At 43.6% G+C, this 17,235-nt stretch overlaps 1 protein-coding gene across 3 annotated transcripts in view; it reads right to left on the bottom strand.

Moving 5' to 3' along the window:
• NEBL (nebulette) overlaps positions 1–15,897 on the bottom strand; it is a 325,606-nt gene extending 309,709 nt beyond the window's left edge. For 2 of the 3 annotated variants that reach the window (XM_037006063.2, XM_037006061.2), the window contains exons 1-2: positions 15,613–15,894; positions 14,344–14,438 (exon numbers count right to left, since the gene is read on the bottom strand). In XM_037006063.2, the coding sequence (XP_036861958.1) occupies positions 14,344–14,438; positions 15,613–15,681 (164 nt within the window). In that variant the 5' untranslated portion in view covers positions 15,682–15,894. Of the gene's footprint in view, positions 1–14,343; positions 14,439–15,612 lie in introns of all 3 variants that reach the window. The other variant, XM_037006064.2, reaches the window with a different exon arrangement.
• Positions 15,898–17,235: the final 1,338 nt, after the last annotated feature.

Raw genomic sequence — 17,235 nt, 5'->3', positions numbered from 1 at the left:
TAACTACATTCTGAAATTGAAAGATAAATTCTAAATTAGAAGAATATTAAGATTACAAATCTCCATACCAAAATCTCTCAATTGAACTAGAACCTAGGTCACTGTCATGAGATGCTTCCCCCCTTTTTTAAAATAAAGTCATAAGACTGTGTCATTTTCTATGAAATTTTAAACTACATTTCTTCTGGCCTTTTCCATTTGAAACTGAAATTCATTTCCCTATAAATATTTTAATACCATTCTCCTATGAGTGGGAACAATCCATCAGAGAATAATTTCATAATTGTTTCACAAGCTTACAATGCATGTGTCACAAAGTAAAGGTCCTGGGTGAAACAGAAAGTTATTATACCTTGAAAGGTGAGGTTTTGAGAATACATGTGTCCGATGGAGAAATCATAATATACATTAATATATGCTGCTAACATATCATTCAAATGCAGACTAAACTAAGTGCCTGGGATGGGGGGAATTCACTTACCATAAATCTCCTTTATGAAAATTCATAGCACTGAATACCTTTTTAAAAATTCAGAGTTCACTGTGTATATATTTCCCTTCTTCTACACCATCAGAAAAATAAGACTAAGTTTGCTTTGCTTGACTTTTGTTACAAGTGAACCTGTTACAGATTGAATTGTGTCCCCCCAAAAAAGATATGGTGAAGTCCTAACCCCTAGTACCTCAGAATGTGACCTTATGTGGATGAAGAGTTTTAACAGAGGGAATCAGTTTGAAATGAGGTTTTCAGAGTGGGCCCTAATCATATAATTTCTGTCCTTATAAAAAGGGGAAATTTGGACAGAGAGAAATGGGGAGAAGGTAGTCAACAACTGCAAGCCATGGAGAGCAGCCTGGAACAGACACCTCCCTCACAGCCCTCAGAAAGGAACCAATCCTGTAGACACCTTAACCTGGGACTTCCAGCCTCCAGAACTGTGAGACAATAAACTTCTCTTATTTAAGCCACCCAGTTTGTAGTACTTTGTACAGCAGGTCTAGCAAACTAATACAGAAGCTCTGAGGACTTTTTATTTTGATCCTCACGAACCATCTCTGTACTTAACCCATAGGCAAACCTTGCCAGGAATTAATGTCAAATTTATTAGGCAGTGATTTCTACAATCTGTCTCTTCTCGCCCTTTCTAAAACCTGGAATATTTTCCTGCCTCCAAAACTCTCAAAGATCTCTTTTGCAGACAATTTCTCAAAGAGAAAAGGCAATAATGAGCATAACACTTAACATGGTATCAACTTTGAGCTGTCCATCAACTTAGATTATCTTATTGATTCCTCACAGAAACCAGAAGAGGTGGTAAGTACCATTATTATCATCAGCTGAGATATAGCCTCCTCATTTTGCAGATGGGATAACTGACACTACACCACCACTGTACAGATGGGGAAACTGAGGCACAGCAAGGTGAAGCACCTAACCCAGCTGAGCACCAGAGGCCATTCTTTTAACTCTCCAAGCACCACTGTCATTGGTTGCTAAGGGCTGTGGCTCCACAGGTGCAATTCCAGGGCCACCAGGGTTCTTCCCCAAAGATGCCATTCATCTGGCCCTGGATTCGAACTTCTTTTATTTCCATGAAGAATGGCTTGATGTCCTCTGATTCCCGGCTCTCCTAACCACATTTCTTAATGACGTTTGCACATCTTTTCTCATTATAAATATCCTCTCGGTTGAAAGAATGAAAACTAACTAGGAATTGAATAACTACTTTTTTCTTTGTCATTTTTTATTATCACAGCACCTTGCCCAAACCATGGTTCATCTTTTTCTTGGAATAGAAGTGCCTTTTAAAACTTGTTTCTTCCTTAGAGGCTTTCACAAGCCATTGCTCATGCTGGCTGTTAGCTCTCCTTTCTGTTTGTTCACTTTGGAAATCTCAGTTTTCCGTCTTTTAGACAGTGTTATACTAATCAGGGCTTGGAAAGCTCGCAAGGAATACATTATGCTGCTTTTGGGGGTTTTGGTTTGGTGTGGTTTTAAGAGGCCTTCCCCCTCTCCTGGATCACTGAAATAATTAACACATTTTCAGTCAGAACTTTATTTTTCAGTCTCCTATCTCACTGAGCCACCTTTCTATTCCTTCTTTCATTCATTTACTAAATCTTTATGAAAGGCCGACTGTGGGCCAAGAAGCATTTCAGGCACAAGGTATACCAGGGGACTCAAACTCTACTGCCTCCTGCATCACGGTGTGGCTCACGACCTCAGGTTCCCTGAACACACACGACTGTCACAGGTCACATGCTGTTGACTACAGGCTTCCCTACAGTCTGGGATGGAGTGGGACCAGCCAGTCCTCCCTTCACTTTGATGCACTTCAAAATAACAGGGACCACTTGTCCCAAAGTCCTCACAACCACTATCTCACCCACCAATTCTTCCTTATTTTCCATATTAAGTCTGAAGCAGCTTGAAAACAGTGAAAACTGTAAACGAAAGCACAAAAAATCAATTGACACCCTCTATTCAACTTCCAGCAGCTGTCTCTTTAAAGGCTCCCACCACCCCTGCATCTTGCCTCTGTGCCCAAGTGTAAATATGCTGAGAAAGCTTCAGTCAGAGTTCCCATCTGGGTGAGCCACACTGCTGCCTTTTCTCCTTGCTGCTGCTCCTTCAGCTCATTCTCACATAAATGTTCTCCATTATTTATTACCTTCAAGTTCCTTTCTTTCTATATCTGGGTCCACCTATTAGACAGGTTTGTTTTTTAGCAATAACAACACCTCTGCTACTAGAATTCAGTTATCAGCCTGTCCCCACCACACCTTGGCAGTATTTCTGGACCTTATGCACCTTTTTTTAGAGCCTATGCATTGGTACAGATGGATGAGAGCACAAACCTTCCCCTGTTGATCTCTTCTGAGGATCACTTGATCCTTCCTCTATTCAGGCACTTCTTTTATGTGACCACCTGTTTTCTCCTGCTAAGGAATTAATTTTTAAATCCTGAGCTGCAGTCTCTTCTGACTCACCATAAACACCAGAAAAAGATGCCAAGTTAGGAGGCTTGCTCTCAAATAAAGGATTGTTGTATCCCATTCAGAATAAATGTACTTTTAAAGTCAATCTATATGTGTTCGTTCAGTGCCTGTTACATACCCATCACTGTATTTTTTTAAAAAATACCTTTTCTGTCAACATATGTCAAACTGCCATTACACAGGACACCTCCTGGGCAACAGCCTGGTGTACAAATTACAGGTCTTTTTAGGAACCACACAGCCCCTCAGGTACATATGACACAAGAGACAAACAAATAAACCGGTTTCTTGACTCCCAGCCAAATAAACCTGACATTACATAACTACCATTAAAAAAATAAATAAAAAGACCACAGAGACAAACCCTCTAAACAGGATTTTCCCTCTTTAGCAGCCTCTGAAGAGAACTGTTCTAATATGGTGCTTCTATTCTGACAGGAATAACCCTTAATTATTATGTGCCTTAAGCATCTTGAAATTTTTAAATAGAATTTCATTTAATGTTAAGAAAAAGAAAACTACGTCAGCAGCAACAGAAGAGACTTTAAACAGAGAGAGAGGGAGCTGGCAAGGGGGAGGGCGGTGGGGGAAGAAGCACAGATCTTGCTGAGTTGTTTTTGAAGTTCTGGAAATCTGGGAGAAAAGACAGAACACTGCAGAAAGTCACCAAAGAAAATTAAATTCTTCAATAGGGAATATGAAGACCTTTCATTTACCAGGGATTTAATACATTAATCCCTGACAACATTTTGTTTCAAGAAATGAAAAAATCATACTCATTTCCAGGAAAAACAATGTACAGATACGCAAATGAATGGGCCCACAGTCTGATGTCTAACACACAGGATTCACTCCTAAGACTTTGAAAAATCTAGTTGTAACAAAGTGATTTTTACAAACTACCTTTGTAGACAACATCATTCTTGCCATCCTTGGTTTAATGCCATGTCAGTGACCAATAATCTAGCTGTAAATTTCAATATTTCACCTAAACAGAAGTGGTAGCTATTGTTTCTGTGTATTATCAGTCCAAGCATAGCTGACTCCAGCTGGATCACCACACGGATCCTCATGGAAAGAAAAGTCTGTTGCTTTGTGTTGAGCTGCTCTCTAAGCTAGGGATGCGTGACGCTGAGATGTATTCTGACAGCTTGCTGCATCCCCAGCAAAACTAGAGGGCAGTGTGCTCCATCAAGGGGACACAAAAGCAACTGAGACCATTCCTGCCCTCAAGAATGCAATTAGTGAGTAGAAAAGACTTGTTTATTATTGAAACCAAATCCTGAGTTATATCAGGGGTTCTACCACAAACAGGTCCTCCCACCTACCTCGTGTGTGCAGGCAGCGAACAGTTCATATGTCTTACTCTACTTCTACTGATTGCCTAAATAGATATGGTGGGTTTTAGATACTCATTCTTATCATAGTAGGATAGGAAGGTTCATGATATGAAAGAGCAACACTGTGTCAACAGTTCAAACTGAACATAGGATGAGGAGCCTCAGATGCACACCTGTTGCAAATAAAGAATTTGACTAGCATTTGTCCCTGGTGCCTGGGACATACTCTGAACAGTTGGAATTTCCCAAAGTAATTGGAAATACCTTTATTAATGAGCCCCTCAGTCCATACCTGAGTTATGCTAACAAGATGGCTCAGGATGGGGCTGGCCACTCCAGTAATCATGGACTTAGAGGGTTGGGGCTCTCAGTGGACCTCTGTCAGGGAGAGGAGGAGGACTGGAGATCAGCTAATCACATGGCCAATGAGTCATCGTGCCTGCCTAATGAAACCTCATTAAAAACTCTGGACACCAGTACTCTGTGGAGATTCCTGGTTGGTGAATGAACATATATGCCAGAAAGGAGACACACTCTGATTCCACAGGGAGAGGGATAATCTTCACAGTAATCTTAAATCTAGCACTTTCCTGAGTTCTATGAGCAGTTTCAGCTAATTATCACATCTGAGGGGGTTGAGGGAACCCCTGAATGTATAGCCAGTTGGTAAGAAGTGTCGTTGGCCAGAGGACTCCTGAGCTTGTGGCTGGCACCTGAAGTAAGGACTGTCTTGTTGGGTACTACACCCTTAAATTGGGGAGTTGATGCTAATTCTGGGTAGCTCATATCAGAATTGCATTGTGGCATTGCAACACCTGTTCTCAATTCCCTAAACGCTGGCCAGAAATAATCCCTTTAAGAAGCAAAGCTTTTGAGTTAACTTGACCTCCTCCAACCCCACCACCTCCACCCCCAGACTTAGAACCTCCATGGTCCACTCTCGGCAGGAAATACAATTCCACTACAACTACAGTACACACAATTACAGTATAATACAACTATATACTACAGGACAACTGCAGTACAAGGCAGGCTTTTGATAAGTGAGATACCTGAGATACAGAAACTACAGTGAGCACACAAAGAGAGAGTCCTAATGACTGAGAGCTTCAGTGGCTTATCACAACTGTGTGCCTTTAAGAGGAAAGTAACTTTAAAAAAGGGGAGAGCTGGAAGGCATAGGAACAGCATGAGTAAAGGGTCAAATTGCTGTGTCAAATTTCATAACAATAAAAATTATATCTAACCTTTATTTACTCCTGCCTATGTGCCTGAATTACACTAAATTTATGATTTTGATATTCCTTACTTCTACAAGGCAGAGTCTATTATTACACACATTTTGCAGGTGAGAATACTGAGACCCAGGTTAGGAAATGTGGTGAAGGCATCACAGTTAGCAGTCCAGAGTGGCTGGAGTGGAGGAGGGAAATGGAAGTGGGCAGAGATCAGTAGACTGTGAAAGGCCCTTGGTGTCTGTCAAAATTCAATTCTTTTTTCTGTAGGCAATGCAGAACCATCAGAGGTATGTGTACAAGGGGTAATATGACTGGAACCATTTCAAAAGATAGCTGTGGAGGCACAAAAAGCATTCAAAGAGAAAGACCAGACAGGGAGACCAGCTGGGGACAAAGGGCAGTTCACTGACCAAATATAAGAGAGCCCAAGCGCAAGGACAGAGAGACTTAATGTGGGGATGGGAGGAGGGGAAGGGAGGTGTGGAATGACCGAGAAGCTTGTGATCCGGAGCCTGGGTGAGCACGGTGGCAAGAGAAGCCAGGAGAGGGATGGTACGGACACCCAAACAGACTATGAGAAATACATGTGTTTATCCCACATGTCTTTCTGTACTGATGCGTGCATTTATTGTGCTGTTCTTGATGTTACCTGAATTTGATGGAGTTCACACACTTGATCAATTAACAGATAATAAAGTCACATTTAAAGACCGAATTCAATACTGGCAGGCAACCATCTAACTCCACCTCCCAGATCGCTGGCCCTCCACTGACAGAGTCATCCCAGTTCTCCACACTCTCCGAGGTTGACTTGCACCTGCCTTTGATGGATAATGAGCATCAGGGGAGCTAATCAAAGATTTTTGTCTAAATAGCTGTTTAGACTGCTGAGCTGCAGCAGAAGTATAACAGACCACCAGTCTACTTATCGATCTCATGCTACTCAAAAATACACACATCGAACTCGTTTTCTTCTAGCTCCTCAGATTCAATGGGAATGAGTCAACACCAAGTATGGAAAAGTTAACAGATGCTGAACACAAAGCAACCCCCTCAAGGATTCCACTAAGAAACCTGTATGACTGACTAAAGACAAAATTAACACAGAGTTTCCAGCACTGGTATAAGCAATCCTTGCCATTCAAACCTACTCCTTCTCACAACACAACTTCCTGTTTTCTGGTTATGTCTGTGCCCCATATCCAGGTTCAATGAGAGAGGAGGCTACAGAACTGTTTTATTCATTAGCAGAACTTTAGAATCAATAATAATCCTGTTGCTAAGTCTTTGAAATGTTTTGGGTACTCAGCTCATCAATATTACTCTCCCACTTCTCACACTGCTAAAAGCCTAGATCTTCCCAGGAACCCTACCGATAGAACAGAAACAGAAAGGAAAAGAAAAGAAATCTACTTCCCATGCCTCTGGAGACAGAGCTCTGTGGGAGCCTGAAGCTCTGGAGGACGGGGGTGTTGTGTGTGGGTACGTCTGCTTCTCTCTCACTCCTGACGTTCCCAGGAACTGCTCATCCTTTGTAAAGCGCTCATCTGAAAACGTTTAAAGCAGACATCCCAAAATGCATGCTTACACAGGCCCTTGACACATAATCAATATCCCTTTAAGCTCACACATCTATATCTCGCATTAACCTTGCATTTCACTGTGATTTAGAAGATATTTGCTGTGCTTCATCTCCAGATCTTTTCTAATCTGACATGGTTCCATAATAAATACATCATCATAAAGAGATGGAAACTACACATTGAAGGCACCTTCCAGAAACATTTTCTAATGTGACAGACCTGAGTATGTGATTTGTAAATATGTTCTTCTACACTAACTCCAAAGGATGCTAAAATTCATTAGATATCATGGTTCAATAAAGTAACTGAGAATCAGATCATTTTGCATACACACTGGAATCTTTTCATTGGTTTAAATGAAGTGTCTCCTTCCCTCACTTTCAATCATGCAGTTTTAACAAAACAAAACAAAAAACCCTGTCATCCTCCCATATGAAGTCTATGTCAAGGAGCAAGAGGTCTGATTTTTTTCTATGTAGTATGGAACTAAGAAGTCAGGCAAGGCATAGTATAATCAATGCTGACCAGAACTCCTACCTATCACAGCATCCTCCCATATGAATTGTTACTTTTAACAATGTGGCATTTTCTCCTCTCTTTCAGGGGGACTATGAGACAACTTTCAATTTACTATAAATAATGGAGGGGACTCATATTTGGGTGCCTAATGAGTGGCATCTGGCTTACGAATACTTCCCCCATTCAATCTCTGAATCGTTCCTGTTTGCTAGAAATTATTATCCCATTTTACAGATTATAATTAAACCCAGAAGAAAAAAATGAGCTCCAGCAAGGAATCTTCTGGAAAGATGTTTTGAAACCAAACCTGTGAGCTATGAGAGAAACTCCACCATGCTCCTTATGGATGGGCAAAGGTGAGCCTGTCCCAGCAGTGGGGAGACTGTTGCCCTTGGCATTCAGATCATGTGAAACCTGGCCACCAGGCCACCACTCAGGCTCCTCAAAGCATACTCCCAAGCAGCTCCTCCAGACCACCCGACCTCTGCATCTGCCCCCCAGAAGAAATGAGGCTGGGCAGTTTCCTGGCCTGGGGGACAAGGCAGAGACTACACTCTGCTGCAGTCTGACCTTCATTCTTACTGACCCGCCACTCACCTTTATTTGGCGCTAAGTGCCAAGTTAGGGCAGCAGGGCAGGTGAGAAGGACAGATGCCCTCAGCACCACCCCTAGCTAGAAGGGATACAGGCAGGGCAGCACATGTCCCTTCCTAGGCTAGCGACGGCTCTGGTGGTAAGCTGAGTCCTGAAGGGTCTGTTGGCAGAGTATGTAAGCAATGGCTGGCTGGCTTTGCACAGCACTGTATTAATTGGCAACAGTCCATCCTCTCTGATGTGAGGGGCATTAGGAATCTGGAACTAAACTGGCTTTTCTTTTTGGATCATCACTTTCAGTAAAAGTATTTCTTACATCATGGTCCAGTACACACTTTACACATACAACTGGAAAAAAAAACATGTTTGCCAAAACAATACTGTTTTCACTCAAATGCACTCTCATATTTTCTCTCTTCTCTCTCTCTTTTTAAGTTCTGGATACAACCTCCTATGAGTAGTAGCAAAACCCACAATGTGAAAGACATCCATAGTAACCTTTTAATACCTGGGACTATCTATCATTTCTCTGATACACTTTCTCTTCTCCCTTCTACTCTCTTTTATCCTCCTTCACCCCTGAGGAAATAAGAGCACCTCTGATGGCTGAGGTCTGCTGTGTGCCAGAAACCTCACGGAGCCTGCGCCTTCCTCCTCAGAACCCAAGTGCTACCACTCCATTTTATAGATGAAACTGAGGCTTAGTGACCAAGAGACCTGCTCAGTAGGACACGATGGAGCCAGGATTCAAATCCAGTTCCATCTTGCTTCAAAACCCCAATTGCATCACAGTGCCTTTCAAGAAAAGTTCTTAAGTAATTAAGTCTAACTTCATAGCAAGAATTTCCTAAGTCCTCTTGAGATAACTCAAGTCCTCAGAGTGTTATAGAACCAGGTTTGGGATGCTTAAGCAAAGATCAGAGAAATACACTCTGGAAAAACTCTCAGGTTTAAATTTAATTTCCTTGTATGTCCTCTGAGCACCCCTTCCTAAATGAGAGCTGGGCAGCGATGGCCTACTCACGCTAGGCGCAGGTTGGCTGCACAGCGCTGGCCGTTCTGGGTGGCTCACAATGAGCAGCACCTATCCGCACACCTCCCAGGCTGCAGTCAGTCAGTAAATGTGCACAAGACTGGATGCTAAGACAGGTGGAGTGCAAGTAGACATGAGGGACTGCTCCTACTGTTTTATTTTTAAAGTGTTCCAAAATGATGTCCAGTGAAACTATTTGGTGAAAGGGACTCTTATTTGGAAGGATAGCTAAACCCACACAGCACCAATATATTTGTGTTCTTTCAGCCCCATAATTAAAGATACATTTGACACAAATCAAGGTATAGTAAGTATGGGCAGGTCAGGACACATTTTTCAGCCCCCAGAGCATTTCTGCAAAAGTGATGATTTGGGGGAATTATTGGCAAGGTCCTACTAAACTACTGCATCATTAACTGGCCCCTCCTCTGACCCAAAATAACTTGATCTTTGGTGCAAGCACATTAACTGGCCAGTCACTGACATTGCTGTTTCTGACTGATATTATGTCTCAAAAAATCTAAAGAACTGATGTATTTTTTTAATAATTATTTTTTATTGAAGGGTAGTTGACACACAGTATTACATTAGTTTCAGGTGTACAACACAGTGACTGAACATTTATATACATGATAATTCTAGGTACCAGCTATCACCATACCAAGTTGTTACAATATTTTGACTATTTTCCTTATGCTATACATTACATCCCGGTTACTTATTTATTTTACAGTTGGAAGTGTGTACTTTTTTTTTTTTTTTGTGAGGGCATCTCTCCTATTTTTTTTGATCAAATGGTTGTTAACAACAATAAAATTCTGTATAGGGGACTCAATGCTCAATGTATAATCATTAAGCCACCCCAAGCCTAATTTTCATCAGTCTCCAATCTTCTGAAGCATAACGAACAAAGAACTGATGTGTTTTTAACAAACACATAGTAAATGTAATTTTGACTTTAACATGTGATAAGTTAAATAATTTATTTGACACATGGCCTTGAGTTTGTATTATGTTACTTGTTGGGTAGCAAAATGTCTGTAGTATAACTTGGTATATAAATTCACATACAAATATGAGCTGTATTTTTTGCCTAATCATCTAGTGTTATCCCCTCAATATCTCTTAGGCAATAAAAATATTGTCTCGTCCTCTTTTCTTTACAAGCTCTATGATCCTAAATGTACCAAAGAATCCTTTGCCTGCTTATGAAACATAAAGGCTTATGAAAACATAGCATGTACTCAAGTAGATCAGTTTGTTTTTAAATATTTGAACAGGGTGCAATGCTGCATCTGGAGTGAAATGTGTATGATGCCCCATCTTACATCTAGTATGTAATATACTTTGATCATTCTATCAAAAGATCAAAATGTAAATATTCTGTAAATTATATTTTTATGTTCTTCCTTGGGTGAAATCAAGTAGAAAACTTGTTTCTTCTCTATAAATACATCAGAATATAAATAAGCAACATATTTACACCAAACAAAAAATACTCATTACTTCATTCAATTAAAAAAGTGCCCTCCAGGATTGATTAAAACAAAAAAGCTTTATGTTTTCTTAAAATAATCCTAAATGTTTCTGGTTATGCTTACAAATTTTTAAGCATATTCTCAATACTTACAGATTTTTAATGTAATTATGTCTATTATTTTTCACAAGAAATGCTACTTAAGTCCTCTTCCTGAAAATTTGAGAGGTTATATAAATCAACAGAAATGACAGCAGAAGTTGCCATTTTTACAACTAAATATAAAGTATGAACCTTGATTGGATCCTGATTTTAAAAACACAGCTATAAAAAGGCATTCTTAGGACAATGGGGGAAATGTGATCATAAACAGTATTCAAATGTTATGAAATTTTTTATTTTCTTGAGTATGATTATGGCTCTGTAATGGATTCTTTAAGAAAATATCCTTATTCTTAGTACATGCATAATGCTGTTTTTAGAGATGAAATATCTTGATGTTGAAACCAACTTGATGAATGAGACTGACAAATGGCCCAACAATAAATAAATTTGTATCTATAACTAAATAAAAATATGATGAAAATACGGCAAAATGTTACTAAGAGTTGAATCTCAGAGGAGAATATGCAGATGTTCACTGTGCTATTATTACAACCATTTTGTGTGTATGAAAATTTTCACAATAAACAGTTATAGTGGGGAAGAAGAGTCATTTTCATTTAAGCGTGGGTGTATGTTGACCCCTGAGCCAAATGAGGTACTGATAAAACACAGCTTCACATGAACATAGAATGTTTCATTTTCCAGTCACAGTGTGCCTCAGAGAATCAATTTTCTACCATTGACCCAGAGAAATTATGGCAGCCCTTCTGGCCAAGACCACAGGGAACAGCTGATTGACACACACCATCTGAATTAGAGCAGAGGCGTCAGGATTCCCAGAGGGTAATCCATGCTGACCAGCAACCTGTGCCCTTGGAAAACTAAGGGTGGAGAACAGAGGCCTTCCACCCTGGAACCTCCACAGTAGACAGAACCTGAAACTTTTCCAGGCTCCATTTTCTAGAGAAAGCAGATCGAGCTGTGACATGAACTTGAAGCTAAATTAAACAAATTTAAACCATCTACTCTACTCATTCACCCACTAAAGATGGATTCCTGTCTTCCCCTGTCTCTGCCCAATAAAGTGGACTACTAGGTTCAATATTAAACAAACCATCTGAGATGCTACCCCAAAAATTTGACTTAAACCTAATAATAAAGTACTAGAATTATGTAAGAAATTTTAAGGCGAAAATCTATCTGCATTCAATTTAGACATATGTAAAGAATTAAAAATAAGACTCAGACCTATGAAATAACCCTGCATGATGTTTCCTATCTACAAATGGAGGTTTGGGGGTCCAAATCTCAATAATTCTGAGCACTGACTCACTACAAAGTCAGAATGCAGACCAACCATCCATGACTTGCTGCAAAATCTGATATTCTTTAATTGAACTAAACCGAAATTAAGCAGTAAGTGCTGAATTTTCAATGGCCTTATGCAATCAAAGACTCTACTTTGGTTATACCTTTTTTCTGTCTTTTTATTTTTATTATTTCCTTTTCTCCTTAATTCAATTCTTTATCTATCTATATGTATATATACATATATATAGAGTATAAGTGTGTGTGCATATATACACACACACGATTATGTATATTCATGTAACTATTGTATTACATCATATGGCATTATATTAATCTCTTTTTTTAATTAAGCTTTATTGTGTTTTGATCATAAGCTTAAAAATGTTAAAACATTATTCAGGTCTCTTTTTATACTTCAAGTGGAAGATTTCTTTGTTGTAGTGCTCAGTGATTCAGCGGGCATCTCTCCTCCTTTTCTTTCTCTCCTGTCTTTCCTCTTCCCTCCCCAATTCTGCTAGGCCTACCATGGTCACCCAAAGGTATTGTTATCACCAGGTTAAACTTCAGGCTGTGAGCTTTAAAGAATCCTGATGTGCCCCATAAAGCCTGATCGAATCAGGATGGAATAGTTACAGGAAGCATGGTTCACCTTCCTTTAATCAAAGAAAAATTATCCTATTTATGGCTTGTGGTTGGGGGTGGGGGGTGAGGAAGCTTGCCCTTCTAGTTACTGCTGTCTGCTTTTGATCTTTAACCAGTCACTTATACCTCTCTTTAAGAGAAGCAGGAGACCATGACACTGAAATCTCATTTTTGCTCCATGTTATCCCAATAAAAAGTATGGTATAAAAGGATTGAAAACACCAACGAGTTTAGAGAGTATCTGTAGACTTTGCTTATCAAAAAAGTCCTGAATTCGATTCTATGCCCTCATTTTCTGATTCCTTGAAACGTTTCTGGTCTACCTGTAAGCACTAAGCTAGGATCAAAGGAAACACAAAGAGGTTTTTTTTAAAAAAAAGTTTTTCACCAGAATGGTATGAACACATTACATTTGTTTACTAAAAATGTGCTATGAAAATCCACTCCCATGAGTGAAGCACAAATTAACCAAGGGCCCTCCTCCTCCAGGAGACCTGCTTCAAAAACTCTAGGGAGCATGAATTTCTGGCAATATTCCAGCCAAAAGACTTGGGATCCTTGGCCACCTCCAGGCTGGACAGGCCCTCACAGGGGAACTCAAAAACTGGGGCGAAGAGCCCACAGTTAAAAACAATCTGGGGTGGGAGGATGCTCAAGGAGTGGAGAAATGCATGTTCCCAGGGCAGAGAGGGAACCATTTGGAAGTACTGGTCAATGTTTAGCCCATCTGCAGACTTGAGGAGTGATATGAGTCCCTTCCTGAGGCTTATCCTCTCAATGCCTCAATTTCTTCATGGGTCAAATGGAAATAATAGTAGTACCCCTGCCAAGTCAGAGAGTCTGCAAAAATTAAATGAGTCAGTATGCGTCAAGTGCTTAGAACAGGGTCTGGTACATTGTGAGCACTGTATAAATGCTACCTAATTGCTGTTATTACGGGCTAAAAGCATGCCTACAGAAGAGCCCGCCAAAGAAAGCTTACTTTTTAATTCCCATAAACAGACCTACTTACTAACCAGCCAGAAGTACCGCTGTCTGAATTCTTTGGATCTCTATTTAAGCTCCAGTATCTCTGGCAAGGTTTCACTTCAAAGCAAGCCAGGGAGACTCCTTTCCCTAGCTACTAGGTTCAGCTGCCTTTGGGTATGGCAACATCAAGTATTTAGAATGAAAATCTATCTGACCTGCACTTGAGAGACGGCATTTCCTCCTTGTGGAAATTCTGCAGTGTCAGACACACGCCCCTAACTCTGCAACACTGTGAACGGCAACAACTAACCTTCTGGTTGAAGACACACACAAATTACCCCACTCGTTAGAACAGCATAAACGCAATGACCTTCCACAAAGTCCAGGGCCCCAGAGTATATGGCATAAACAGGTAATTGGCCACTGTCACACCTGGGTGACACAGTGAGTCAATTCTTCCAGACAGGGTGATGGCTCACTTTTACACTCTGATGCCATGCCACACCTAGCATGCCATGTTGACAATACTTACGCATTACAATAGGGCTTCTTTTCATAGCCTTTGTAGTTGTTCATGTTGAGAGCCATCTTGCAGACTTCACAGTGGAAACATCCTTTATGCCAGTACTGAAATATATAACCATTGAAAATTTAGTACAATGCCAGTTCTTTGCAGAAGGGTACAAAGGGAGACATTTTTAGTGCATCACAGTCCCACCCAGTATTTGAAAATACTACAACAAAATGATTGTAGGTAACAGTGGATGTTGATTTTCATTTATGAAAATATGTTACTTTAATTTATGTAAATAAAGCAGGCAGCTATTAAACTGAGTTTTAAATGAATCCCCGACACAGTGTACAGACTCACTGAAGATCTGCCAAGGCTCTGTCCATACTGCACCACTGTGGGCAGCCAGACTGGAATTCTGAGCTTGGTTAATGGAGAAATGGTGCTTGTGAAGGGGCTTCAAAAGGAAAAGGAACCAGTTCAAAGTGCCCAACCGCCGTGTTTGTAAGGTCCGATAACTGCGCCCACTGGATGTCAGGCCGCCCGCGGGGGCAGGTGGCGAACCACGGAAGTGTCCTTGGCCCCCTGTGTCTGGCCAGCTTCTGCTAAACTGCAGGGAAGGTGGGCTCTGTCTGGGATGACGGTATGCTCTCAGGAGGTATCTGTATCACCACACGCAAATGGCACAGGGACCGCCTCCGGCTGGTTTCAGTTGTCACTCACTCAGGACAGTGCTGGGTCTCTCAAGCAGGCTGTTCAACCCATCCCCGCAGGGAAGGGCAGGGAGCGGGCCGCGGTTTCCTTCGGAACCCCCATCGGTGGCTTAGCCCCCGCGGACCTCGCTCACCGCACTGAGCGCGGGCTCCCGGGCGGGATTATTCTTAGTACTGCGGCAGCGGCCGCCCTGTGACACATTAATTACTCTTTGCTCTCCGCCTCACCCCGTCACCGGCGGCGCTGGCGCGGGGGCACCGTGGGGATGCTCGGGTCCCGGGCGGCGTGCGGGGGCAGGGGGTACGGTTCCCGCGCACTCCCGGGACCAGCCGGGCTCTCCCCGCAGCGGCTTTGCCCAGGCCGGCTCAGCCCCTGCCGCCTGTACCCCGGCAAAAGCCTCTTCTGCTTCCAGCGTCACCCTCGCCAATCCTGTTCCCCGACACTCCTGCGGGCGTCTTCCTTCGCGTCCCCTCACCCTGCGCCAAGACGGACGCGAGCGCACAGACCCGCTCATCTCTTTCCAGCCCCGATGCCAAACTTCCCGGAGCAGGTGCAGCCCGGCGCCGCCTCGCTCACCTTATCCAGGCAGTTGACTTTCTCCGTGGGATACACGACTTTCCCGCAGCGGGCGCACTGGGGGTTCATGGTCGCGGCTCCCGGGGGCGGCGGCTGGGCGGCGGCGGCTGGGGGCTCCAAGGAGCCGCTGTGGCATCCCCCGGCTAGCCCCGCACCGCCTCCGGGCAGGCGGGAGGGCGGCGGGCGGCCGCGCACGGGCTCGGGGCTCAGCGCCGGGCCGGGGGGAGCCGGGGCGCGGGGAGGCGGCGGGGCCTGGCGCCGGGGGCGGCCGCGCTCCCGGCTCGGGCTCGGCTGCGCTCGCTCTGCGGCGCTCGCCCTCCAGGTACCGGTGACTCACACACACTCGCGCCCGCCCCTCGCGCTCACTCGCTCCCCCGCCTCGCCGCCGCCACGCAGGCCAAACCCACCGGCGCGCCCCGACCGGAGTGGCAGGGGACGAGCACGTCGGGCACCGGAGGGAGGGCCGAGCGGGGGAAAGGGCGGGCGGACTCCCGGAGCGCTGGGCAGGCGGCCGCGCGCTGCGCCTGTGAGGCCGGGAGCGAGCCCGGTGCCGCAGCCGCGCCGGGGCGGCCGGGTGGGAGCTGGGGAGCGAGGCTGGGAACCGGGCGGGCGCCGGGCCGCGGCGGCCCCACGGCGCCTCCCTGCAGTCCCCTGCGGAAAGCAAACACATTGCCCGGCCCGGGCGCCGGCTCCCAGGCTGAAGTTCCCCGGCCCCAGAGGGCGCCCTCTCCCAGCCTGGGCCCGGGGGCCGCGGCGCACGCCGCCCTGCGCAGAGCCCAGGCCCGGTCGAGGAGAAACGGACCCCCGAGACCCATGTTCCCGCGGCGCCGGGTGTGTGGCGGCCGCTCCCACCCAACCCCTTCCCTGGAAAGGCGTCCCCTGCGAGCCAGGTGGGATGTCCCTGGATCCTAGATGGGCGAGGGTCTCTGCCGGGCTCCCAACCCCTGTACTTTTTATATCTGTTCTTGCAGAACTGCTGGTCATTTTAGGCCTGAATCAAGCCTTTCTGGATTAATAAACTGTCACCGTTCATTCTGCTCTGTGTGTGTGTGTGTGTGTGTGTGTGTGTGTGTGTGTGTGTGTGTGTGTGTGTGTTTACACTGTATTTTGGTAAAGTTCTCCACCTGCATTAAGGGAAGCAAAGACAAACTCAGGATAGGAGGGCCAGAAAATCAAGCAGAAAGGGTAGGATGGAACCAAACAGAACAGGAATCTGGTTTTCATTTTAATAAAATCTCACTATATAAAAGGCAGCTAAATGGAGCTACACCGTCTGAGTTCAAAGCTCAACCCTACCATTTACTAATCATGTGACTGTGCAAATAGCCTCTCTGCACCTCAAGTCTCCAATCTACAAAATGGGGATGACATAATGCTACGAAACAACTCCTACCCTCAAAGGGTGAGGATTAAATAAGTCAGCATTTTTTAAGGGCTTCAATCTGCCTGGCTGGAGGTTTGCACTTCGTGTCAGCCAGAATTACCATAGGCTGGTTATAATAAATAAGCAAACACATTTCATTGCTAGCCTACAGATTAAGACACAGTAATGCCACACAGCAACTACTGTGACAAGTATTTCTGTCATTTTTTTTAATCATAGCTATAGTCGTTCCTGAAAAA

The sequence above is a fragment of the Manis javanica genome, chromosome 2, assembly GCF_040802235.1.
Source record: "Manis javanica isolate MJ-LG chromosome 2, MJ_LKY, whole genome shotgun sequence".
NCBI lineage: Eukaryota > Metazoa > Chordata > Mammalia > Pholidota > Manidae > Manis > Manis javanica.
This window is presented reverse-complemented; position numbering and strand designations above follow the sequence as displayed.